The sequence below is a fragment of the Silurus meridionalis genome, chromosome 26, assembly GCF_014805685.1.
Source record: "Silurus meridionalis isolate SWU-2019-XX chromosome 26, ASM1480568v1, whole genome shotgun sequence".
Taxonomy (NCBI): Eukaryota; Metazoa; Chordata; class Actinopteri; order Siluriformes; family Siluridae; genus Silurus; species Silurus meridionalis.
The window spans coordinates 6,316,978-6,343,791 of NC_060909.1; the positions used below are offsets into that span (position 1 = coordinate 6,316,978).

General features: G+C 42.8%; 1 protein-coding gene across 13 annotated transcripts in view; it reads left to right on the forward strand.

The window, feature by feature from the left end:
* Positions 1-10,491: 10,491 nt before the first annotated feature.
* The window catches only part of tle3b (TLE family member 3, transcriptional corepressor b), a 32,981-nt gene continuing 16,658 nt past the window's right edge, over positions 10,492-26,814 (forward strand). For 7 of the 13 annotated variants that reach the window (XM_046840207.1, XM_046840215.1, XM_046840208.1 and 4 more), the window contains exons 1-6: positions 10,492-10,656; positions 11,400-11,500; positions 11,666-11,729; positions 14,522-14,566; positions 22,408-22,470; positions 22,956-23,060. In XM_046840207.1, coding sequence (XP_046696163.1) covers positions 10,633-10,656; positions 11,400-11,500; positions 11,666-11,729; positions 14,522-14,566; positions 22,408-22,470; positions 22,956-23,060 — 402 coding nt within the window. In that variant the 5' untranslated portion in view covers positions 10,492-10,632. The remainder of the gene's footprint in view (positions 10,657-11,399; positions 11,501-11,665; positions 11,730-14,521; positions 14,567-22,407; positions 22,471-22,955; positions 23,061-26,814) is intronic. The other 6 variants (XM_046840209.1, XM_046840211.1, XM_046840213.1 and 3 more) reach the window with 1 other exon arrangement.

The following is a 26,814-nucleotide window of genomic DNA, read 5'->3' on the forward strand; positions in this document are numbered from 1 at the left end:
ACATTAGCACCTCTGAAGCACATGCTCCAAGTTTCGGCGGTGGAAGCCACTTGTAGAGAAAGCCGTTGCGAAAAGCTTTTTAACGAACCGTTTCACAGGCGCAGAGACGAGTGCTATTGTAAGGGTGGCTGTAAAGTATATAGCAGTATAAGCACACACGAGTGCGTGTGTGTAGGTGTGGACTAAGAGAAAGTGTGTGAGCTCCCTCCTCTCTGCCAGGTGATAATGCCGCTTGGCATCATGAGTGCTGAAGAGGTGCTCCACTCGGCCGGCCCCGTGCTTTCACACTCAGCATGAAGCACCGGACCACTTTGTTGACCTGCTTTTAAAGCCTTTCCACTTGTGTCTCAATCACCAAAAATAACACTACCTTTCTAAAGAGCTCTGGACTCTCGCACTCTCCGTCTCGCTCGTAATCACTCGCACTCGATAAACAGAGCTTGGTCAAATGTGTCTCCAACACCAGATGTATGATAGTCTTTTAAATAAGATAGATTTGATAATGAGATTTTTTTTTTAAATAATCATTTTCAACCAGTATCGTTCACATCTCTTGGAATTGGAAACCTGCTGAATATGTGAATGTATCACTTCATCCTCATATTTTCAAAACACAATTTTATATATATATATATATATATATATATATATATATATATATATATATATATATATATATATAACAAAATATTCTATCTATATGTTACAGTATAGTACGCTATACTGGATATATAAGTAGAAAAAATCTCAAAGAGTCAGAAAGTGGTTTCTTGCTGCTAATATTTTATGGAGCAATAACATTTTGAGGAAAAAATACTGCAGTATCACCGAATCTCGCTGTGCTCTGTCAGTAAATACTTGCAATTATATCTGACAACAATTTTAACATACTTTCTCAAACTTAGGAAAGAACGGACCTCTAATTTCACGATAAACTCGAGCCTAATGAAAGCCTTAGGGCAGTTGAATCACACTCCATCAGTAAAAGTGTTGTAATGTAATGTGGTTGATATGAGTTCGTCATAATTATAACCTTCTAACCAATTTCCCAACAGATAATGCAATACTTATAGTAATCAGTTGAGATATGAGTCTACTATCTGGGCTAGAAAGAAATCAGCCCTGTCCCCTGTCCTATGTGTGGGTATTTTCTTAAAACCCTTATGTGTGCTGTTAATTTTACACAAAAGTAAAAAAAAAAATCTGTCATTTGCTAACAAATAAATTAATATGAATAACAAAAATTAGCATTTTTGTAAAAACTGATATAAAGCTAAGCTCCATTTATTGACACATTAACATGCTATTGACTTTTCAATAATAGGAATGATGTTATTTCATTGTTAGTGCAACTTATCCCTAAGAGGTCTACAGTTTCCTCTCCCTCTTGTGATTTACATCTGGAGATGTAGCGAGACAGCTCTTTCCAAAGCTTCCACACACACACACACACACACCCCCAGATGTACAAACTCACAGAATACAGTAATGTATGCCTGTGATGGGCCACGCAGTTTTCAACAGGCTTATGCTCCACAGGTTCCTGCGAAGAGTTTTTGGGCCTTTATTGAGGGATTAGAGCAAATCCATCAGAGCAGACAGGATTGGGAGGCGACTCCCTGAAGAGACGGCCCTTTCTCTTCCCATCATTGCTGGCAGCTCCTCAATTGCGGCGTGGAAATAACAGACACATATCCACCACCGTGGAGCCCCTTTTATATGGATATATCATCCGAGTGATGTATGCTGATGTATGCTAAATCGTTCGGGAGTGAGCGAGTTAGCGCTGACATTGTCACCGCTTCTGTTCTCAAGATGTAGCTATAGCTGAGGCTATTGATGTCGGAGAATTAGAATTTCAGAGTGCTCATTGGCTCACTTCCCTCCCTCCCGGTTCTCTCTCTCTTTAAGCATTCAGAGAAGACAAGAGGGCCTAGAGCCAAAGCCCTCAATCTTTCTTTCTCTCGGTGCCTTGTTTTTCTTAACCCCTCCCCCCCTGCATGGTGACAGTGCTCATGTCTGCGTTTGTCTCTTTTGATAAGGCCTTTCATCCTGTTTGCATTGATTGCTGCTTGACGAGTTGCCCTGATACGCCGTGGTCCATTCAGGGCCCCCGAGCAGCATACTGGAGCTATTGTGGACAGGAATGTGTCTCTTTTCAGAGCCGGAGCCCACGAATGAAAGCATGTCAATAATCCCGAGACACCGGCGCTGCACAATGTAGACATGCCACACAGAGTCAGGCCTCCTTTTTCTGCTCCACTACCGGCCAAATCGGGCGAAGATGAACGAGCAAGAGACACGACACGTATAGAGAGAGAGAGAGAGAGAGAGAGAGAGAGAGAGAAGAGCATTCCCCCCATGCTGAGGATAATCCTACAAGCTATCAGTTAGAAGCACATTAGCATGCAAACCCACTGCAAGCTTTTTGCTAGAACAAGCTACAGAGGTGTGAATCATCCACACAGATTCTGTCAAATTATGCTCGGATATGCACCGTGTGCAGCACCGCGTGCATCACCACTTTCCTGATGCTCACATGTCACATACAAATCGCCTCGATCCCTCGAGGAATTGTCATTTTGTACCGAGAAGAACTAGCTATCGACGTGCAGGCTGCTGTTGGAAGCGATGGATCTTGTGTTTGTGGCTTTACACCATGGTTTGTGTAAATGGTGGGTAATTAGAGTAGCAGGACAGGCAAATGGCATCCATGCTGAGAACCGGGTTTGTTTTTAAAAGCCTAGCTGGCTTTAGGTGTTTCAAGACACAAGTTTTTCATTGAAGGATTAAATAGATACTTGTGGAGATCACGTGTCCCCAGGACAGTACAAAATGAAGTTTTAATTTGAGCAAACTTCCTTTGTCTATTGAGGTTATAATTTGGGTTAGGAGTAAAAGTATTCAGTGAAAAATACACCAGTCAAAGAAAATAAGTCACAAATATAGTTGTGTGTATGTGTGTGTGTGTGTGTATACATGTTTAAGACCACATGGTGGAAATTTCACAGCATCTGGGATTACTGTGTAAATAAACAGTACTGGGGTCTCCATTACACACACACACACACACACACACACACACACACACACACACACACACACACACACACACACATAAACATACATATAGAGAGGAGTGTCCTGGTTTCCATTTGTTTTCACTAATAGCACTTTCTATTGAGGAGAATAAAGGGCTGTCCACAAGAGATTAGGAAGCCAGCTTCTCTTTCTCACTCCAACACACACACACACACACACACACACACACACACACACACACACACACACACACCCCCAGATGTACAAACTCACAGAATACAGTAATGTATGCCTGTGATGGGCCACGCAGTTTTCAACAGGCTTATGCTCCACAGGTTCCTGCGAAGAGTTTTTGGGCCTTTATTGAGGGATTAGAGCAAATCCATCAGAGCAGACAGGATTGGGAGGCGACTCCCTGAAGAGACGGCCCTTTCTCTTCCCATCATTGCTGGCAGCTCCTCAATTGCGGCGTGGAAATAACAGACACATATCCACCACCGTGGAGCCCCTTTTATATGGATATATCATCCGAGTGATGTATGCTGATGTATGCTAAATCGTTCGGGAGTGAGCGAGTTAGCGCTGACATTGTCACCGCTTCTGTTCTCAAGATGTAGCTATAGCTGAGGCTATTGATGTCGGAGAATTAGAATTTCAGAGTGCTCATTGGCTCACTTCCCTCCCTCCCGGTTCTCTCTCTCTTTAAGCATTCAGAGAAGACAAGAGGGCCTAGAGCCAAAGCCCTCAATCTTTCTTTCTCTCGGTGCCTTGTTTTTCTTAACCCCTCCCCCCCTGCATGGTGACAGTGCTCATGTCTGCGTTTGTCTCTTTTGATAAGGCCTTTCATCCTGTTTGCATTGATTGCTGCTTGACGAGTTGCCCTGATACGCCGTGGTCCATTCAGGGCCCCCGAGCAGCATACTGGAGCTATTGTGGACAGGAATGTGTCTCTTTTCAGAGCCGGAGCCCACGAATGAAAGCATGTCAATAATCCCGAGACACCGGCGCTGCACAATGTAGACATGCCACACAGAGTCAGGCCTCCTTTTTCTGCTCCACTACCGGCCAAATCGGGCGAAGATGAACGAGCAAGAGACACGACACGTATAGAGAGAGAGAGAGAGAGAGAGAGAGAGAGAGAGAAGAGCATTCCCCCCATGCTGAGGATAATCCTACAAGCTATCAGTTAGAAGCACATTAGCATGCAAACCCACTGCAAGCTTTTTGCTAGAACAAGCTACAGAGGTGTGAATCATCCACACAGATTCTGTCAAATTATGCTCGGATATGCACCGTGTGCAGCACCGTGCATCACCACTTTCCTGATGCTCACATGTCACATACAAATCGCCTCGATCCCTCGAGGAATTGTCATTTTTGTACTCGAGAAGAACTAGCTATCGACGTGCAGGCTGCTGTTGGAAGCGATGGATCTTGTGTTTGTGGCTTTACACCATGGTTTGTGTAAATGGTGGGTAATTAGAGTAGCAGGACAGGCAAATGGCATCCATGCTGAGAACCGGGTTTGTTTTTAAAAGCCTAGCTGGCTTTAGGTGTTTCAAGACACAAGTTTTTCATTGAAGGATTAAATAGATACTTGTGGAGATCACGTGTCCCCAGGACAGTACAAAAATGAAGTTTTAATTTGAGCAAACTTCCTTTTGTCTATTGAGGTTATAATTTGGGTTAGGAGTAAAAGTATTCAGTGAAAAATACACCAGTCAAAGAAAATAAGTCACAAATATAGTTGTGTGTGTGTGTGTGTGTGTGTGTGTGTGTGTGTGTGTGTGTGTGTGTATACATGTTTAAGACCACATGGTGGAAATTTCACAGCATCTGGGATTACTGTGTAAATAAACAGTACTGGGGTCTCCATTACACACACACACACACACACACACACACACACACACACACACACACACACACACACACACACACATAAACATACATATAGAGAGGAGTGTCCTGGTTTCCATTTGTTTTCACTAATAGCACTTTCTATTGAGGAGAATAAAGGGCTGTCCACAAGAGATTAGGAAGCCAGCTTCTCTTTCTCACTCCAACACACACACACACACACACACACACACACACACACACACACAAAGGGCAGTAGCCACTATGGGCTGTAATCAAATGAATGTTCATTCATTGCATATTGCAGTGTAGCGACAGATGTCTGTACTGGCCTTTCATTGAAAAGAAAACCTCCAACAAACTTTCTGAGTGCACGGCCGTGATACGTGCTTCTCACTGGATTCCATTAGTTTCATTATGGAATATGAAAGTCTAAACTTCATGGACATTTCAAACAAGTCAAATTAAGCAGAAATCAACCTTGAAAGATACTTGTAAGCAATCTTTAAAAGAACAAAATCTTAACAATACATTTTTATAGCATAAAATAGACTATGTGAACAAAAGTATTGGGACATATGACTTTTCCAGCCATATGTGTTTCTTACCAAACTGTTACCATAATCTTGGAGGCACACAAATATATAGGATGTCTTTGGATGCAGTGGCATGACATTTTTCCTTTACTTTAACTAGGAAGCTCAAACCTATTCCAGCATGATAATGCCTCTGTGCACAAAGCCAACTCCGTGAAGATATGCTTTACATGGTTTGGAGTGGAAGATCTTGAGTGGCCTGCTATGATATTAGATAGAACGTTGACCGCACCCCAGGCCTCCCGGGGACCGACATCATTTCCTGACTTTACTACATCTTAGCCAAAGAGTAGAAGTTATTATAACAGCAAATAGGTACTGAATATGGGATGTTCAAAAAACACATACGAATCTTTTTGTCCGGTGTTTACAAACTCTTGTCCATACAGTGTATATGTTAGATAGCCACTATACCCAAAACCAGGACCTCAGATCTGTATATATATATATATATATATATATATATATATATATATATATATATATATATATATATATACAAAACAGATGCTTGTCACTGGTGTCATTTGTGTCATTAAGTCTTTAGTATGTACGTTTAATACAAGCCAATTCATATAAACATATATACCCTTATATATATATATATATATATATATATATATATATATATATATATATATATATATATATATATATATATATATATAAGGTTACACTAAAACAAAAACAAAAAAAACCCAGTGTGTTATTTAAGACAATACAAGAGTTAGACGAGACAACACAGAACAAAAATGAATATGGAAATGCATTATCATGACCTTTGAGGGGACACTGGTACAGGATCCTTTTTCTGACAGTCACGAGGCACCACTATATAGTAGAGAAGTCGTTGAAAGTGATGACTTGTTCATTATTATGCAATCATCAGCGGTGACGGTTGTAAAAACATCAGCGTTGTTGTTACTGCATGCAGTGAGCAGATTACTCTACGCCTGAATGTTCCGTATTTTCTTCGTAATGTCAAAATGCAGTTCCACAATCTCAGAAAAGGGTACTAAACTAACAGTACTAGCATTGGTGCATGCACATCTATCAGGCCTTTAATATATTATATATTAAATTAATTTTGTATAACGCCTTTTAACAATGGACATTGTATCAAGGCTGGTTAACAGAGAGAAAGCGGTAATAAAAGAACGTATAAATTTGTTCCTTATAATTTAATCTCTCATGAGAGAGCCAGTGGTGACTGTGGCAAGGAAAAACTACCTGGGATGGCATAAGGAAGAAACCTTGAGAGGAACCAGACTCAATAGGAAACCTATCCTCATCTGGGTGGCACCGAATGTCTATTCATTACAGTTTCATCATTGTTAAGGTGTGCAGTGGTGAATGCTTAAATGCAACCTGTGGTCCTGAGCCATTGTAGTAGACTTGATGTTGATATTAATTACATATTCCATGTTCATCCTGAAAGACATTAAATGCAAAGAACCCTAGGTTTTCCATCTCTTTCTCTTACACACACACACACACACACACACACACACACACACACACACACACCTCTGTCTCAAGTTTACGATTAATCAACTTGTGAACTTCGCTTGTTCGAAGAAAAAAAAAAATGACTCTGCAGGCTCTTCCTACATAAACATTGAAAAGGTGTCCGAATGAACGGCACGTCTTGCGAGCGCTCCAAAGATTAAACAAAAGCCAAGGCCACGTTTCCCTCAGACATATCGCTCGCTCTTTCGGGTAAGTTATAAGCTATTTATTTCCCAGATTTCCCCCTCGACTAGTTCTCACATGCCTGTCAGAGCGGATGTTGAATTAATAACAGGCCAGCTGTAGATTACGGTGTTTAAATATTACACACATCCCCCTGATATGACGTTGTAGGTCAAAGTATCTGGATATACTCGGGGATGCTCGGGTTTCTCACCAAAGTGTTGGAAAAAGTCTAGAGGGAAAGCATAAAAAGCTGTAATATGGGCGATTAGTATCGTGTAGAAGATAATGCCAGAACTTATTTGAGAACAGATGGGTTTTTCTGACTATGGTTAATGTGATTTTGATGTCCAAATGTATTAATAGAAGGCAAAAATCTAATTCAGTTGCCAATAATAATAATAATAATAATAATAATAATAATAATAATAATGTTTCACTACTATTATCCATAAATCATATTAATCAAAACAGTCTTGAAATCACATTTTTATTTACAGGTGCTCTGATCCAGCTGTTCAGTTTCTTGCTGTCTATTGTAATGCTAATAAATATTGTGCTTTTATTTCAACAATGATGAAACCAATAAGAATGGACATTCAGTGTCACCCAGATGAAGATGAGCTCCCATTTAAATCTGGTTCCTTTCAAGGTTTTTTCCTCACGCCTTTTAGGAAATGTTTCCTTGCCACTTAAAATAATAAGGAACAAACAGTACTAAACTAATAAATTATAACTTTATAACCTCTACCTCTGAAACAATGTCCATTGTCGACATAGAAATAAAAATGTATGGAATAATTGGGCTATAGTTATAATAGAAGCAGAGCATCTTCTGAGTCAAAATGTCATATATAAATAAATATAATGTTTCCATAAGTGATCCTGTAGTGTGCATTGCCTCCTGACAGCCCCTTTTGCTCTTGGGTTCTGTTTCCTGTAGATTTTCCTCAGGCTTATCTGGTTTACTCTCACCTCCCCAAAAAACACATAGGTGCGAACGTGTGTCTAACCGTTGTCCTGTAACGGACTGGGGGTCCTGTTCAGGGTGTAATATAGATGGATGAATTACGAGGCTGGAAGAGGCTCCGAAGTTCAGCGAAAGATAACAGGAAGAACCCTGGAGATGTTTGTGTGGCGTTTTTTTCACATTTTTGTCGTAGGAAATCAAGATGATATGAGGAGATTTTTGTGTAAAACATGCTTTGTGGTGCTTTTCTGTATTTTGAACTGCACCGGCTTTCACTCAGGTTAGTTCAGACAGTTGTCTGGATCAGGCCAGTGGTTTGAGTGTTTGAGTGGAATAAACGCTTTGTTTAGCTGTAATACAAATGCAGGAGAAAAAAAAATCTAACTCATATTTAGCCCCTGCTAGCTTTTCCCTCTTTTGTTTTACGCAAAGCTCTCTCTTTTTTTACCACATGGTAGTGACAGATTGTTTGAGCTGGAAGGAAAAGCCATTCGAAGCTAATTAAGCAGCCATTCCGAGCGCTATTCGCAGGCGGGAGGCTGAGAGGCGCAGGCATTTGTCAGCGCTCGTGGCCCTCGTGGGCTTGATTGACAACACAGCGGTCGGCCTGACAGGCTTTGCCGCGTTGCACCAATCCGCTGCAAGAATGGAAATGGATCGCAGGCGTGATTGGTCAGGCGGCGCAGTGACGTCCGAGACAAGGCGCCCCACGTGGGGCGGAGTACAGCCTTCGTCTTGTGATTGGTCGAGCCGGCTAGGGCGCAGACATGTTGGGTTTCGGGGTTGTTGTTGTCGAGCTGACAGCGTGGATCAAGTGATCTAGGGTTTTCTTTCTTTGGTTTATTTAGGATATGTAGCGTAAACTGTCGAGGAACTATTTATTAGATTTTACAGCAAGAACCATTTTAAAATAATGCAATACTTACAGTGTGTGTTTTCTGTGTCTTATGCATTTTATATACACACACACTGCTCCAGAGACTGGAAGTGCATTTGCTTTTCACCTTTGCCTGACTGCTTTAAAAAAAAAAAAAAAACCGATTTGCATGCGATTTGCCTCATCACACGTGTTATATCCATTCAGCGATCGATCGATCGATGGATCGATCCTTTTCGATCATTTCAAACCAGTTGTTTTCACGCATTCAGAGATTTCAGCTTCTGTGATTGAGATTTTCAACAATCCCATCTCATGTAAGCTGTTTGTCTGAAGAAGGATGGAAAAAATTAATACAATTTTATATATATATATATATATATATATATATATATATATATATATATATATATATATATATATATATATATATAATAAAAAGCACGTTTAGATCCAAGATGGCGAACATGAGGTCAGATGTTTACAGTCCAATCAGCGCGCAAGGCGGCGGCGTGGCCCCACGTGGGGCGCCGGCGTTTGTGATTGGTGCGCGGAGATAAACTGCTCGGCGCGATCTGATTGGTGCGCCGCGGCGTCTTTCTCGCGGCCGTTGAATCGTTTGTGTCAGTGGGCAGTCTGTGTGTGGTACGGCGCGAGCGCGGTGCGGAGCTGAGCTGAGTGGAACCGGGGCGAGTGATCTGGTAGCGCGCGCGAGATCCGGTGTTCACTTTTTCCTTTTTTGGTTCGTCGAAAAAGAAATACACGATATACACCGGGAGATCGACTGCTTTCGAATCGGATTGTAGTTGTACGTATGGGGTTTTTTTTTTGATCGAGTTTGATCGAACCTTCGACGGTTGGAGCGGCGCGCGGCTGGAAAGGCGTTGCAGCCTAAGAGTCATTTCCTTTAACACACACACACACATACACACACACACACACACACACACACACACACACACACAGACAGAGTCAGGTCACGGAGTGTGCACGGGTTCTCTGGACGTGTTCATCATTGTCGGGGATTGTAGTGAAGACAAAAGGTATAACGGATTTAATAGGAGGATCCTTTTTTGATTTTTATTTTTTTAATTTGTCGCGAGTTTTCTTTCTTTCTTTTCCCCCCTCCGAGCTGTCAGATCCAGGGTCGTCCCACCTCCTGATTTGTTTATTTTCTGTTGTTTTCCAGCCTGTATGTGGAGATCAAGTCGCTTTCCGTAGCGATCGCCTGTAAATCAGTGATCTGTGCGTGGAACACTGGTTTGTTGGGGGGGAGGAGGAGGAGGAGGAGGTGGAGGAGAGCGCGGTCTTGCCTGGTAATGTGGCGCAACATTGTCTGAGAAAGAGCGGCGTAAAGACGCGAGTCGACCGCCGAGATCTTTGTTCCAGCTCGGAGCTGTTCCTCCGGCATTCACATGAACACTCCTGCGACCCTGCCAACCCTGGTTTTCACTTTTCTCCTCGCCTGCTCGTGATCGACCACAAGAACGGGGCTGGGAGGAAAGGACACCTCTACAGATCTACAGCGATCTTGCTGTCCACCTGCTCAGATCTTCCCAAGCCTCCATATTCCCTCACACAAGGATACACACAAGATGTATCCACAGGGCCGGCATCCGGTAAGTAACGTCTCCAAAAAAATGACACGAGTTCCTTTTTTTTTTGTTCTGATCTTTGCCATGTTCTGATCACAAAAGTGCTTCTTAAGATCTGTTCTTCACAACCAGAATAAACAAAAGGGGGCCCTTCCTGTGGTGCACCTCAATTGGCTGATTATATGGGTAAAAAGAAAAACATCTCCAGCACCCTGGTGCAGTTGGAGATCACACAATAGGAGTTTATGGTGTCTGTGTGCTAAGCTGCTGAAGGTCTGGGGGAAGAGAAGAAGCTGGGAGGGTGTGAAGAAAGAGAGAAGAGAGGGAGAGATGGATGGGGGGGAGGGAGATCAGGTTACAGTTTTTCTCCGAGGCCGTTTAGACGCAGTGACCCGTCTGCGTGACGGAGAACGCCGTGTGAGTGATGGCAGCTATTCCCACCAGCACGAAAACGAGCAGCAGGGCCGAGCTCCCAGGGAACGCATGAGCGGCTTTGACAGACCACGGCTCAGCCCGCAGATGAAATATAATTTCCCCGAGAATCAGGAAGCATGAAATGTGTTATTGACACCAGCGGCGGTTATTTCCATGAGTCACATTACACTCTGTGTGTGTGTGTGTGTGTGTGTGTGTGTGTGTGGCTGACTGAAACACTGGCACTGCACAGGAACCTAATGGCAAAGATAGATTGGTGTGATTGTTTTTGGTGTAAATAGGCAGGAAAGTGTCCTCCAACTGTGTGACATGAATGATCTTGGTGTTCACAGGCTCCTCACCAGCCCGGCCAGCCCGGCTTCAAATTCACAGTGGCCGAATCGTGCGACCGGATCAAAGACGAGTTTCAGTTCCTGCAAGCCCAGTATCACAGGTAAGCGCAGACCACCGTGCGATAACCATTGCATGTTTACAGTAGTAATAAAAGGGACTGGGTGCAGGGGGATGGAGATATCCCAAGACGCACGTTACACTTGACACGTCACGTTTCTTGCGTCAAGCTCACTTTTTTTCCCCTTTTCTTTCTGCTTCGCCGTAGCCTGAAGGTGGAGTACGACAAACTGGCCAGCGAGAAGACCGAGATGCAGCGTCACTATGTCATGGTGAGGGGCAAACTTTCTTTTCTTTCCTTTTGCCACAATGCCTGGTTCAGTGATTACAGGTGTGTGTGTGTGTGTGTGTGTGTGTGTGTGTGTGTGTGTGTGTGTGTGTGTGTGTGTGCTGTGAAAAGGTAATCGGGTCAGGACAAGAGAGTGGTACGATCCATCAGGTGTTAATATATAAGCCGTTCATTTGTATATTCTACCTGGAACAATTCCTTCAACGGGATATAAATGTACAAACCACACACGTTTGTATTCTTGAAGGTGCCACTCGAGCAACAAGGATCTTGAGTTCTGTACCTGCACGTCTGGATCAAAAAAGAAAAAGTGCACAGATTTTGAAACGTTTCTTATTTTAAGTCACACCACGAACACAAACGCGGCCTGTAGTGCTGTTTCATCCCGATCGATTCATTAAAGGCTCATCGTTCACCCTTGTTTGGATTCTCACATTTCTGGAAATTCAGGAGCAGCAAGAGGAAAGGCAGTTCCTGCAGCTGGTGATGTAAGAGCGGCACTGCATTGGACAGCGTTCCCCTGCCGCTCTTATCTTATTTGGCCATGCCGGGATTGACTTGACATACCAGTACTTTTGTTAAATATTATTTTTCGTAGGAATGCGGGGTGAACGTGATAAAGGCCAGCGCTAGATAAACAAGCCGAAAGTAGATAGTAGAGAGTGATAGCTTTTCTTTTTTTTTTTCTCTCCCTTGCGTTCAGAGAATCAGCTGATGTTAGCGTTAGGGGTGACGGTCATCCTTCTCTGGTCCAGATTAGATATTGCTAACTCGGAGGCTTGTGTGATCTTCGACACGTCAATGGCTTCGACGGTTGGTGCAGACGAGAAAAGGAACGACGGAATAAAGCTAGTCCTAAGCCTCCGAAGTAAATCGGTGGAAGAGTGAGGTTAATGAGTGCTGAGTTTGTTTTTGAACACACCTAAGTGTCTGTCTGACAGGTGTTCCACACGCACTTAGACTAATCTAGCATGCAGTGTATACACGCTCGATCTCTCAAAGGCTTAGCACTGAGCAGAACTGCTGCGATATTATAATGTCACAATATTGTGATTTATTTACAAGTGTTCGGACACATAAGATATTTGGATTAATTATTTATGCAGTTTACATGATAAGATTATGGGGAAACAGTCCCTCAGTGGTTAAGGCTCTGGGTTACTGATCTCCTGTATTGCAAACATGCCACCCTTTGGGCCCCTGAGCAAGGCCCTTACTGCTTTGTGCTCCGGGGGGGCTGCATCATGAATGACCCTAGCTTCATAACATTGCTAGGATATGTGTAGCTATTTTTAATTCTTTATTTTCTATTTTATTCAATATTTTCAACTCTAAACAAAATGACCCCCAAAATCAATATAGACATGAATTCCTATGTGTTAGAGTGAAAGCAAATCCAGTTAAACCATCTGAATTGGGAGCTTGTGACATGTAATTAGCCCAATTTAGCAAAGCTCACCAGCGCTGAAGTCGGCCGCGTGATTAACCGAAGGCAGCAAGTATCGATTAAACGTCACAATTCAAGTGCAGTTCATTTTATGCAGCTTTATTTCCCCTCAAAGGTCGCATACAGTTAATGGCTAATACGTCCTACATTTGGAGGTCCAGAGGTTAAGGTTTTGAGGTGTGAGATCCAGTCCCAGCACTTCTTTAGTCCTTGAGCAAAACTAACAACTCTTAAATTCTTAGGTTTATATTCAACTTCTGTCCTGGCCTCATTTGTTTGCCACTTTGGTTAAGAACATCTGCCAAATGAGTCAATGGAAATGTGATGGAAGCAAAACAACAACAACAAAAAAAAGGATTCCAACGACTAGCATGAAGAGTCGTAGGTCAGATTTAACATGCCGTTTATCTCAAAATCCTTCAGGTTCAAATAGCAGCAGGCTGATGAAAAGCAAAGTAGGTGCTTCTCGAGAACAGATGAGGTCGGAAAGGCTCACGTAAGGCGAGATCAGATTGCGGCGCGGTCACCTTGAGAAGTGGTGCGGACAACGTGTGACTCTTTGATGGAGCCATTAGCTTGTGTGTGAACTCTGACTCATAGCGAAATCGAGCGTGTGTATCTGAACTGTAAACAATACTGCGTGCCCTGACCCGCAGCCGTAATTCAAAAGGAGCTCCACATTATGTGCTATAAACGCGCTCGAGTACGATAAACAGGAACCGAAACATCGACTGCAACACCTGGTTTTCAGCCAGTCGTCTGGAGATGAATTGTACACTACATCTGGATGCGTTCCTCACTGCCCACGCACTAAAGCTACACAAATCACCCGATTTGTAATGCAAAAAAAGTTCAGGAGTGTTTAGGATGTTCAAGGTGGCTTTCATGAACAATTACCAGAGGGAGTCCGATTTATTATTCTAGTCTTTAGACGCGAACGATGACTATAAGATTATCTTCATATCTTTATTTCGAAAAGAAGGTGCTGCTCTCTTTGTCCTGCTGCATATCCACCGTTTTGAAAACAAGAATGGGCAACGACTCGCATGTCCCGATCATCCCAGTAATTATTCTGACTAATGTGCATGTACACGCCACAGCGGTTCATCTGTTAGCGCAAAAGAGAGAGCATTTTTTTCGTTCTTGCTCAAGGCCATTGGTACTTTAGCGTAATACAGAAACAACCCTGGGTGTTACACAATGCAAAGCTCAAGTATTTGTGTCTTTTGTGTTCCTGATCCTCTCTGCATTCCTGTCAGAATTATTAGATTTAGATAAGAGGTGTGTGTTTTTTGTGTGCTAATTCTTATCCCTGTTTTCTCTTGCAGTACTACGAGATGTCCTACGGACTCAACATCGAAATGCACAAACAGGTACAAAGAAGCAATCTTTATACATTCGAACGCTTGTTGTGTAACTGCAGTCACACACGTTCATTGAGGTTCGGATAAGTCATGTGAAGAATTAGCAGTAACGGCTAAACGCTCCGTGCAAGAAGGCGTGTTGGGTGCTAAAAGCGGAAGTGTTACTGTAGAGAGATTTCCACCGTGGCGAGATTTCCACAGCTTAGGGTTGTGTGACTTTTCGACAGAGTTTAAAATGTGTGTGTGTTTTTCGCAACTACGAATTCATTCGAGATCTGATTCTTTGTTGTTGTTGTTTGTTTCAGTCTTTAGCACACTGTAAAAGGAGGTTCCCATGAAAATCTGCTTCTCTATTTTTAGTTTTCAGGCCAGATTTTGGGATCGTTCGCTCTATAAATGTTTAATTTGAGAAAGCTGTGGCGCTGACTAAGCAAGCCGAGGTTAAAAAAAAAAAAGGCTATGACCGTGTTCTGTGAGAGACCCGAGGTAAAAAGAAAAAGGTCTGTAATGCTAATGAAGAGACCTGAGGTAAAAAAGAAAAAGGATTTCATTCTAACTGTAGGATTTGAGGCGAAAGAAAGTGTTTGACCTCAAATCCTAGGGTAAGCAGTAAAAAAGAAAAGGCGGTAATTTAAACCGTAGGATTTGAGGTAAAAAGGAAAAGTCTGTAATGCTTTTTGGGCAGATTTGAGGTATTAAGTGTAGGGTTGTGGCGTTAACTGTAGGATTTCAGGTCAAACGAAAAGGGGTGTGGTGCTAAACAAGCTATTTGAGGTAAAACGAAAAGGGATTTCATGCCAGCTGTTGGATTTGAGGTAAAAAAATGGATTTAGTGCTAACTTTAGGATTTGAGGTAAAATAAAAAGGGCTGCAATGCTAACTGTAGGATTTGAGGTAAAGCTTACTTAAAATATAAGTATATTTTAATATCTTGATAGCATGATTTATTCAGTGTTCGCTGACTTGATTACTCATGGGGGTTTATCAGGGGGAATATAACACTCGTTCTTTAGTGTTATGATTTTTGATGTGATGCCGATCAAGAAGACTGAATCAAATCGCAGGTAACACTTATATAATATATATTCTATAAATAGGAGTATGACAGGCTATGACAGTGTGTGATTTTTACGTGTGTGCACACACACACACGCGCACACACACGGAGGCATGTCTTCCATTACGCATGCTTTTATATGACTACGTGAAAGCTCTGCATTCTGGCATGAAAGGGAGACAGCGCTGTGGAAAGAAGACTGTGGTTTCGAGTAGACTGTTGGGATTATTTATTCTGAGTGCCTAAGTGTTGGATATCAGAAGATGCATTACAGTTCACCTGGATTAAACATATTAGGAAATCCTCAGGGACAGTTCCCTTTCTCTCCCCCATGCTGCCGAATAATGAGAGGCTCAGTTGTTAGGAAGGGCTTTATCACTCTTACTCCAAGGCTGCACAAGGTTAATGTTCTCAGTTAAAGATTTGGAAGAACAGCGACTAGTCATCAGTCATGCCGTGTGAGTGTGTGTGTGTGTGTGTGTGTGGGGGAAGATATCACGAGCGCCCGTTAAGCTCCTCTGTCCAGCCGAGGGATCTGAAAGTAAACAGGCTAATCGACTGGCCTGTTTGCGAGCTCTCGTTTTACTAATAACTCTCAGAGAGAGTAGACCAGCGTGTTCTGTGCATGGGCGTGACCTCACGCCTTCTCTTTTATGCTAATAAGATGACACAGTGCTCTCGAAAACAGACTCCAAGCAAAAAATTGATCTGCACGTTCTGTACAGTCGGATTGCAAGCATGCGGACGGTCTTTTCAGTCGACGCTGGTTTTTTCGTTATAGCCCCGGGCTAGGTAAAATGGCCATGTGGGTAGCGGGGCATCATTAAGGAGGATTGTATTGGTCTGAGTGTCGGTATGAAACTTTAATTATCGTGCCTCATTGGGCCGCCTCGTTAGAGCGGCACCCTGCTGCTTCTTGCCACAAAGCTGCCTCACACTGCTCGTCTGTGTTCTTGTTTTTCCTTCTCGCTAACTATCCTTAAAACAGCCCTAACATGTAATTGAAATCATGGAAAGCAGTCGAAAGTGATAAATTGTGTGGGCTTCTCCCCCCCCCTCAACGTTCAGGGAACAAGGTGCTCAGTAATGGTCCCTACACCTTTTATCCTTATTAAAAATGTCAGGATCTATGAATATAAGAACATTAGTTTTCCCCCCCTGCCATATTAAATGACTAAATCTCTTTATCTCTTTTTAAATCTGAGTTCAAAAGCATGTTTAACAGCAACCAATCCTTTCAAGATGGAAAGCAACAACTATTGTTTTTATCTGTAGCTTGCCAACTAGCTGAAAGGTACAAGGTGCCATGCCACCCTGGGACATTGTGTATAATGAGGATGATCGGGTCCATGTCTGTTTTGTGACTCGGTACTCGAGGGGAGTGTCTGTTTGTAGATCAACCTTTTTTTTATTTTTTTATTTTTTTTATTTTTTATTTTAACAACAGAAAGAATATCTGCTTCATTAATCGAACCTCTGTCAGTGTAAAGAGAAGCAAAGTAGGAGTTTAGGGAGATTGATGGAGTAAGAATGAGAGAGATGGAGAGCAAACGAGAGAGAGTGAGCTTGTTCAAATGAATAATTGATTGAAGTTTCCCGGAATCTCTTTGTCAAGGTGATGATGGGCGATGATGGTCAGAGCGCCAAAACAAGGCGTCTCAAACCGTGGTCTTTTCTCTGTCCTTTGTTTGCGTATATAATGTGTGGGTGCAGTCATGCATCCGTTTCACCAGTGCTTTATGTATGCAAAGTACAGAGCAGCTACGAGCTCTTTGAGTTAAAGCAGACACTCTTCAGTCTGTCAGCTTGCGGACAGGAGGAAGTGGCTGGTTATTGTGGGTTGCACAGTGTTGCATTAGTGGAAATGGGTTTACACCCTGAAGTGTTCACTCCAAAGGGAGAACAAGGGGACCGCATTCATAAAAAAAAAAAAAAAAAAAAAATCTTTTTAATCATTAATTTTTTTTGCTTTATTGCCTAATTGAAATTGCGCTTATTTCCTGTGCATATTTGAAAACTGTGTGGTGCATAAATGTACAGTGAGACTAGTGAAGCTGCATCAGGGTATTCCACCGGTGCTGAAGGACAACCTATGTTGAAGGTGTTGAGAATGAAAGTGACGTGTGACTGGATTCAGGTTCGATTTAATAAATAAGTGAACCAGTAATAGAGTGTCGGCGATGTATTAAAGAAAGGTTTAAGATTTTGTTGGACTTCTGATCAAAAGGTCATGACCTTGAATCTCTCTGATGGGCCCTTGAGCGAGGCCCTTAACTCTCAACTGTTTAGGTGTATGAATGAGCGAATTGTAAGTCGCTCTGGATAGAGGTGTCGTAAATGTAAACGGATATTTAGGCGATCTGAAGGGCCGGATCTAAATAATAGCACTGCAACTTTGAGTCACTTTTATTTTCTCACACTGTAGTTTTTCCGACCCTTTTGCCCCAATCTCTTGCTCTCTGTTTTGTTGGTGTCGTTTCTGACTAATCAGTCATTTGTTTTCAACGGTTTTCCTGAGCTTCCGGAGCTTCCGGATCAAGCTAGCAAGAAACCTTTTTTTTTTTTTGTGAGTAACGCAATTAAGGATCTGTTTCTGATGCACTGTATTTTGATCCGTTTTCCCAGCAGGGATGTTTTAGCTTTTATTTACAGCATTTGACAGACGTCCTTATCCAGAGCGACTTAAAAATTCTGTCCTTCATACAACTGAGCATTCGAGGGATAAGGGCCTTGTTTAAGGGCCCAGCAGTGACCACTTAGTGGTGGTAGGATTTGAGCTTGCAATATTAGAAAAATGGGTAGATGGATAGATTAAGGGATGAATAGAGAGAGATAGGATCTAGACAGACACATCTTAGTCATTACACGGTGCAGGTAAACAGCTTTGAAATGCAGTTTAGCATCTTTCAGAAGAGTGAATATTAGCATTCCGCAAGTTGAAAGGTACAAAAAGTGTGTAAGTGTATGTGTGTGTGTGACTTTTTGCACGATCCATGACTTGTCTTACTATATTGTCAAGTTACAATTGGGTGATCGAAACGTATCGCTATCGTAATCAGGGTGTGTGTGTGTGTGTGTGTGTGTGTGTGTGTGTGTAAGAGATTTTATATGAAATAAAGACTTTTAAGTAAAAAATTAAAAATGTTGAAATATGCGCAAGTTGTGTATAAAGGGCACAATATATAAACTAATTTGATATACAAGTACATTGATTACACATATAAACAGATATAAGATAGTATATCACTAGAATATTGTGTACATGTACAGCTGTTTGTATGCAGAGGTGAATACAGAATTTACTAAATGCAACTGCGTGATGGATCCTGGCAGTAAAATCCCGCACATTAATATGCGAGAGCTTCGAACACTACAGTGTTAATACAAGATAAATGTTTAGGTCATTAACAGGTTGATGTATTATAGAAGCAGTAGAATGAATCTCCATATCGCTGACGTGTTCGGATCCTTGTTTGGTGCGAGAACCCGAGCTCACGGTGTCGAGTGTCTCGCTCAGCACCGCGTCCGCTTTTATATCCCGCTACCTCTTTATGCCGCTGAGATGTGGGTGTGTTGCGTGTGAGGTTTCGGCAGCATCTGGCCGGTTTCTTTCCTCACCGAGTTTGGCCCGGTGGGGTCGCGACCCTTGGCCTCGCTCCCAGGAGATGAGCGCTCAGGGAAACACAGACGTCAATAAACTGTTAGAGCAGGATTTGCCGCACATTAACAATGGCCCAAGAAGAGCAGCGATCTCCTCCCCACTCAAACACAGCACCTTCTGCCTCAGGCCAAGAGGATTAGAGAGGTGGGGTGTGTGTGTGTGTGTGTGTGTGTGTGTGGTGTAGCAGTTTTGCAGTTGTTTACAGGTGTTAAATACACTTAGGAGAAATCAGTTAATTGTTTTTTTTATTTTTTTAAAGTTTTTATTTGTGTGTGTGTGTGTGTGTGTGTGTGTGTGTGTGTGTGTGTGTGTGTGTGTGTGTGTGTTTGGGGGTGTTTACTGATTCATTTGAGTGGCTCTGCTTCAGTCCCTTGTTGTTGTGGCCCATATTTAATCCTCATCAGTGTCTCCATCCACTCGGCTAACGCCAGTAGCAACAAGCAAATGGTTCCCTGACACAGCCGTGTGTGTGTGTGTGTGTGTGTGTGTGTGTGTGTGTGTGTGTGTGTGTGTGTGCGCGAGCGAGTGAGTGAGAGTGCTCTTCACGGGGTGCTAGACAGCTCTGAGCACCTGGAATTGTGAAGCCGAGCAAAAAGCCTCCTCAGCGCTCAAGGGCTCTGTTTTCACAGCCCTATTTTTTATCGCGCCGCGTGACGGAGCGGCACTAAAAGCTTTCAACACGCCTCGATGGAAACGGCCACTGAATGAGGAACTCGGCACCTTCCCATAAACCCTTTCTTCCTCCGCCTGCTCGTGTACCACCCAAAGGAAAGCGTGAGGAGGGAAAGTTTTATTTATTTTTATTTATTTATTTTTTACAGCTTTCTCACAAGACTGCCGATATCTCTCTGCGTTCGACGCTAATAAACGGCGGAGGAAAACCGACCGATCCGTTTAGAATTTTCAGAAGCTTGCCATAGCCGTTCTGCAACGTTTAGCACGACCGCAGAGCGACGCCTCCGGGTTTCGTTACCGGTATTCGACATTTGCGTCAGTACCCATGATATGATGCAAATTATAGGGAAAGTGATTACATTTTAAAGAAGTCATCCAAAATTTTTCAGCCTCATTTCGATCTCTCTTTAGCGAGGGAGTAATTGGCAGAGATAAAGACTTCAACATTCCCCTTTGGTGAGGGAGGGGGAACCCCTGTTTACTCAAAACTCTCTGAATGCGAGTGTCAAACAAAACAAGCGTTGCACTCGACAAGTCTTCATCTTCTTGCCCAAGTGCTTGCGCAGATTTATTCAAGGTTTTTTCTAAATCTTCTTTGAATTTCGTCCGCGTAATTTCCAAGAATGTTTAGCCAACCTTAGAGAACAAAAGAGTCTTGAGTTAGCTGCCATTAGGCCTCCATTATAAGTGGACTTTGTGTCTTTTTTTTATGCCTATTTCTTTTCCTCAGTAATAAGACATCGAAATTTGTTGCCATGGCGATCGCAAACGCTACGGTTCGAGAGGGATTCGGTGGAAAAACGGCGGTCCTGTCGGTGCGGCGTTAGAAATGTTGACGAGGGAAGAAAATCCACACGTAGACGAAAGAAATGTTCTGCTCGATCGTGATTCACATATGTAGCCTTGCGTAAGCTATTGCACAATAACGTATGTGTGAAAGTCATCCAGTGTTACAGATCATAGGGGGGAATGAGCAGCTCCTGTTAGTGTTACCGGCTTGTCCTATTGGTTCGTACACCCCCTTTGTGAAGTGCCGTCAGTCCCTAAGCATCCCCCTCCCCCTCATGGAAAAAGAAAAAAAACGACCCGTTTATCCGCATTAATTGGGTGAGTTGATCTGACGGACAGGCTGAAAATCCGGTTTAATGACCCGCCACTGTGTGCATAATATGATTTTGCTGCCTGCTCTGGTCAAACAGAGCTCCAATTTCCATAATGATCTTAGAGCTGGATAGGGCCGGCTCAGTTGCTGGGGCAACATGGGAGAGCGGCTCAGGAATGGAGGGACTAAGGCTCAAAAGGGGGCTCTCTCTCTCTCTCTGTGTGTGTGTGTGTGTGTGTGTGTGTGTGTGTGTGTGTGTGTGTGTGTGTGTGTGTGTGTGTGTGTGTGTGTGTGTGTGTGTGTGTGTGTGTGTGTGTGAGTGTGTGAGTGTGTGAGAGAGAGAGAGAGAGAGAGAGAGAGAGAGAGTACACGTTCATGAGGTGCTGGGGTGCTGTGTGTTTACGTTTGGATTGTGTGTGTGTGTTTGAAAGACTGCGCATGATAGACTTGGTGTGTGATTGAGTGGGCACCTCTCAGGCTGACATACACCCCGTTCTCCATCTTTTCCGACTACATAGAGACTCATCGAGCAGCAGGACAGGGTCAGCACCCTCCCACAATCCCACGGGGCAAACAGGCCAAAAAATGAGCGGAATGTGACGGGGAGAGAAAGAAAAAGGGTTTCTCTCCTGCCTCACCTGCTGGGCCATCTGCTCCGTCCTATAATCAATTTGTTCACCGCGTCGCTTTTCATCCGCCCTCTGACACACTCCTCTCCTTCGCATCCAACCCCCCCACCACACTCTCTCTCGAACACACACACACACACACCCTCCCTTCCTCTAAGCACCACCTTTTTGACCCTCCATCCCTCTATCTTTTCTTCACTTCCACCTTCTCCTTTATCCTCCGGCCTCATTCCGGCGTGCGCATGTGGAATATGAGGGAATTGGGAAATGATAATTGTTCAGCATTACCATCATTTATCTCGCAGCTCCAAATCAGCATTAGCATATTTCAGCATCTTAATGAAATAATCTGTCTAGGTAATGAGGGAGAGCTGTGGAGACGACGCCAGATGCTCCTGTGCACCCCCTTCCTTCTTTGTGTGTTTGTATTTGTATGTGTGTATTTGTGTGTGAGAGATCCCCCTCATCCTTCGGCCAGATGGGCAGAAGGGCTCGAGGCCCAGCCAGCCACATATGACTCCTTTTGAAGAGGCACATTATTCCTGGTGCATGCTTCAGCCTGGGTCGATATCATTTTGCGGAAGAGACCGTTATCATGCACCAGACTTTTCGCTCCTCAGTTAAAATGTCCGCAATTTGTCTCGAACGGGTGCAAGTTACAGTTACAGCTGTGTATACTTACAAACTGCATTCTTCACTAATGTTTATTTCCTTTTTTCTTTTCAGACCGAGATTGCAAAGCGCCTGAATGCAATTCTTGCTCAAATCATGCCTTTTCTGTCACAAGAGGTAACTACATGCTTCACTTCTTCAACCAACTTCCTTAAAGTCACTCTAGACGTGTAGAATAGGCCTTCGATAAATGGCACATGTACAACTCTTAAATATATGCCGTGTATAGACTATACACTATATAGTCTTTACACGGCGCTATGTGTGTATGTATATGTATGTATGTATGTATGTGTGTGTATATATGTTGCAACCCGTACAGTAAAAACCGAGGCTTTAGAAAACGCGGACTCAATTTTAGTCATTGCTGCGACATTTTAAATAAGGTCATGAGTTTAAATCTCATCGCCACTGCTGGGCCCTTAAGGAAAGGCCCTTAACCGTCAACTGAACTACTTATACCTCTATAGACTAGATTTGAGGGGGACTTCAATTATTCCTGACCACTCTGTATTTATTTGAAAAGGGAAATACTATAAAATGCATAAGTTTGTGCTTGCTAAAATGTTTACGCTTTTTTTCTTTTTTTTCCTCTCCCGCAGCACCAACAGCAGGTAGCGCAGGCTGTTGAGCGTGCTAAGCAAGTGACAATGACCGAGCTGAATGCCATCATCGGGGTACGTGGACTTCCCAATCTGCCTCTCACCGTGTGTATACCCCTCTTACTCCTTCATTTGGCCAGGACTTAGGGTAAATCTGCACTCTTTGCACTGACCTCGACCCCTTACCCAGAACCCCACCCCCCCCACCCTTTTAGGTTATTTGGCATCCTGAGTCTTTATTGAAAAAAATTCTCTCGCTTCTGACAAACCCATGTTTCAAAAATCACAACCGAACCGGATACATCCCAAGCTGAAGTCCGAACTTAATCGGAGTGTGGATTTCAGTGTTGTGCAGATTTGCCCTGGTCATTAATGGTCTAATTTATTTATTTATCGTTTTGTTTTAATATGATTTAGGTTTTTTTTTTTTTTTTTTTTTTTTTTTTGTAATGTGATTCTTTGATGCCATGTTTAATTTGTTCCATCATTTGTTCTGAATAAGTTATGTGATACTTTTGTGCTTCTATTTGAAGGAAAGAGTAAGGGTGTGTGTGTGTGTGTGTGTGTGTGTGTGTGTGTGTGTGTGTGTGTGTGTGTGTGTGTAGTGTCTTTTGTAGTAACATGAACACAACCCAGGACAGAGTTTTAACAGGAAGTTGAATAAGCAGGAATTGATCTCACTCTTGAATTCTATGATGAAATCTAGAAAAATAATAGTACGGGTTAAAGAACAGCTACAGATTTAGGCTACTGGTTTGGTTTTACTCCAGATCTGGTCATTCGGTCTAAACCTGGTGTGTCTGAATGTTAAATTTAACAGGCAATGCCTGATTTTTTTTATTTGTTCCTTTATGATCATTTAGTTATATAGAAGTCAGTGCTGTTTTTGGGTGAAATCTGGTCATAATGGCGATATCGATCTTGATAGACAACAAGTGTGAAACTACGTACACAGGGCTGTACACAACACTTCAGCGTAATATCCTTTGACGCAATAATGAGGGAGAGGGCATGAGTTCGTGGTCAAAATCTGATGAAAGAGACGAGTCTTCTTGGTAAAATGTGCCTACATTAGAATCGCGGAAATCATCGCGTACATTTGGATGAACCAAAATGTAGTTTGTTTAATAAAAAAACGCCACTTCCTTTTCCAACGCCGAGTCGATCGAAAGGCGAACTTTTCCACATCATTGACCTTTTACAATTTCAGGCCACCGTGTGCGCCTCTGGTTTGTTTGAGCTTCAGTCTATTTTAGGGTTGAGATGATGGGGTGAGCCCGGAGGGTGTAGTGGAAGGTTAGAGTCACTGACCCCTCTGTGATTAGTCCGTTCACGGGTCAGGGCGGCCCACGAGGCCTCTATAAGACATGCCTGGGCCTTCTCGAGCCAGATATCGGAATTCAATTAAAGCAAATGAGCCAAGTCTCTGACCCCCATTTTCAAGATAATTGCTTCCACTAGTCCAGCTGAATATAACTGACCACAGGACTGTGCCATTTAGCAGACGGACATTTAGAAGAGCAGCTTGGAGAATTTTTTTTTTTTTGTTTGTTTGGTGTTTTTTTTTTTTTTTTTTTTGGGGGTTGTGTGTCTATATGTGTGCAGTTTAATGCAACTGCTTACAAACTTGTCCTTAGTGTCTCCTTCTTATTCTGATTGCTAGATAGGGGGAGGCAGTCAGGCACACACACACACACACACACACACACACACACACGCACAACGGTTGGAAAAACAAGCTTTTATTTGTTGGATAAAGAGATGGCAAAAGATCAATCTGTGCCCTGGCAGTGAGTAGGAAAGGGAAAGGGAGGGGTGACTGGGTCATTAAAGATTCACTGGTAATCGGGAGCCAGCAGCGTTTGGCACGAACACACACATGCACACCCCTCCCCCACTCCACACACACACACACACACACACACACACACACACACACACACACACAGACACAGACACAGAGTGTGAGGTGAGACTGACAATGAAGGAGGGAGGGAGGTGTAAAGAAGCATGGAATAGAAAAATTGAAAGGGAAGTGGAGAGGAAAGCAGGAGGCAGCAGGCACGGAGGTACGCCGAGGGAACGAAAGAGAGGAAATCGGCGTTCAGTTTGTTTTCGGCGATTATTCCAGAAGGTTCCACTCTGAATGCTGTTAGAGACGTAACAGAAAGCTGTCTATCCGCTTAACCGCTTTCAATATCCAAATAGTACCCAAGCACTTATTTTAATGGGTTTTGCCATTTTAAGGGGTGAAAAATGTCAGAACAGTTTTTTTTTTTTTTTTTTTTTGGAGATAAAAAGTGCTGTTTTTAATATAAAGAAGGACTGGGACGAGGTTTGGATTGGTTAATGGCGGTGTATAAGTGGACAATGAGTGGACTAACCACAACGGGGTCCGTCACTCTGACCTTCTGCTACATCTTCACTCCTTTCTACTATATATCTCAACTGTTTTGCATGCATGGATCCCTTTAACGCAATTTCCTGAATCCTCTCTGAATATTTAGCTGTTGCTCACTCACTAAACGACGCAGCAGTAGTTTGGCTGTTTATTGCTGCAAGACAGTCTCTTCCCGAAAAACTAAATGAATTATGCACGACTTGACATTTATAGACTGCCTTGAATGATTGAGGTCAACATTGAACCCATTTGATCCAAGTGACCTGTTAAACAGGCTGTACAGGATCCATAAGGACACCTTATTGAATAGAAATAAATTTGCATGTGGCAATTTGCATGTTTGCATGTGGTTCAGGGCCGTACCAAAAAAAACAACCAGGTCCCTGGCGAAGCTTCTGTTTGAACAGCAGTGTTGTAGGGAAATAGTTTTCCCATTAGGATTTTAGGTAGCTTCCCCAGCAATCGTCCAAGCTTTCATCCAGCATCATCTCTCAGTGTTTAAAAAGCGAACGAGAGATGTGGTTAGAACCGTTGTTTGGGGGTCAATAAACTGAGCTTATTTAGGAGGTATTATAATATTTGAGAGATTTTTAATCTGAATTTCAGTTTATATTGGTCACAAAGTCAGACACTTCTTTTTTTTTTATTCTGTTTAGGGTGTGTGTTTGGGGTGTGTGTTGTGTGTGTGTTGTTTTTTTTTTTTTTTTTTTCTTTTCTTCTTCTTCTTCCAAATATAAAAACCACAGTAACCTTATCATTATCATTGTTAAACACTGCAGGCTTATTTACACATGGGTGTAGCTTCTACACGCACTCTCGTTCTATCGCGCGCACACACTCGTGCACACACACCTGTTTGAACAAAGTCTGCCACAGTGGTTATCTATTATAGCAAATGTAAATAGTAATCTTTACACTTATCAGCCAGCATGTCCCCCATATGTAAAACAGTCCAGGTTGTGTTATTGCCATGGTCTTTGTTGTAATGAGGAACCCTGTGGTTCTCTCTTTGCATGCTGTTGCTGCACATTTGGGTTTCAAATTCAGATTTCCATAGAAACCTACAAGCCGAGTCGACTGTCTGCGATAACACGGCCCGGTGTTTTACATATGATGGGCAATAAGGTGGGAAGCTTCATCTCAGAGTAAGGTGTGTCACAGCGACAAGAACGTAAACTTGCATGCAGAAATGTGTATAGCGCAGGATCTTGCGATTGGAATGGTGCACCGTGTGTAGCGATGCTTTTCCGTTTAATGTCACTCACTTTGGATTCAGGATTGCTTGTCTTTTTATTGATTTACTTTTCTGTAATTGACTCAAACCATTGACACAACTGGTACAATGTTTTTATAACTGAAATGCATGAAAGTTTATAATCCTCTTTTTGACTGCAGGGATGCATCAGGGTGCGAAATAGAATCATTTAAAACTTGGCAGGAAACGGAAACCATGAGTAG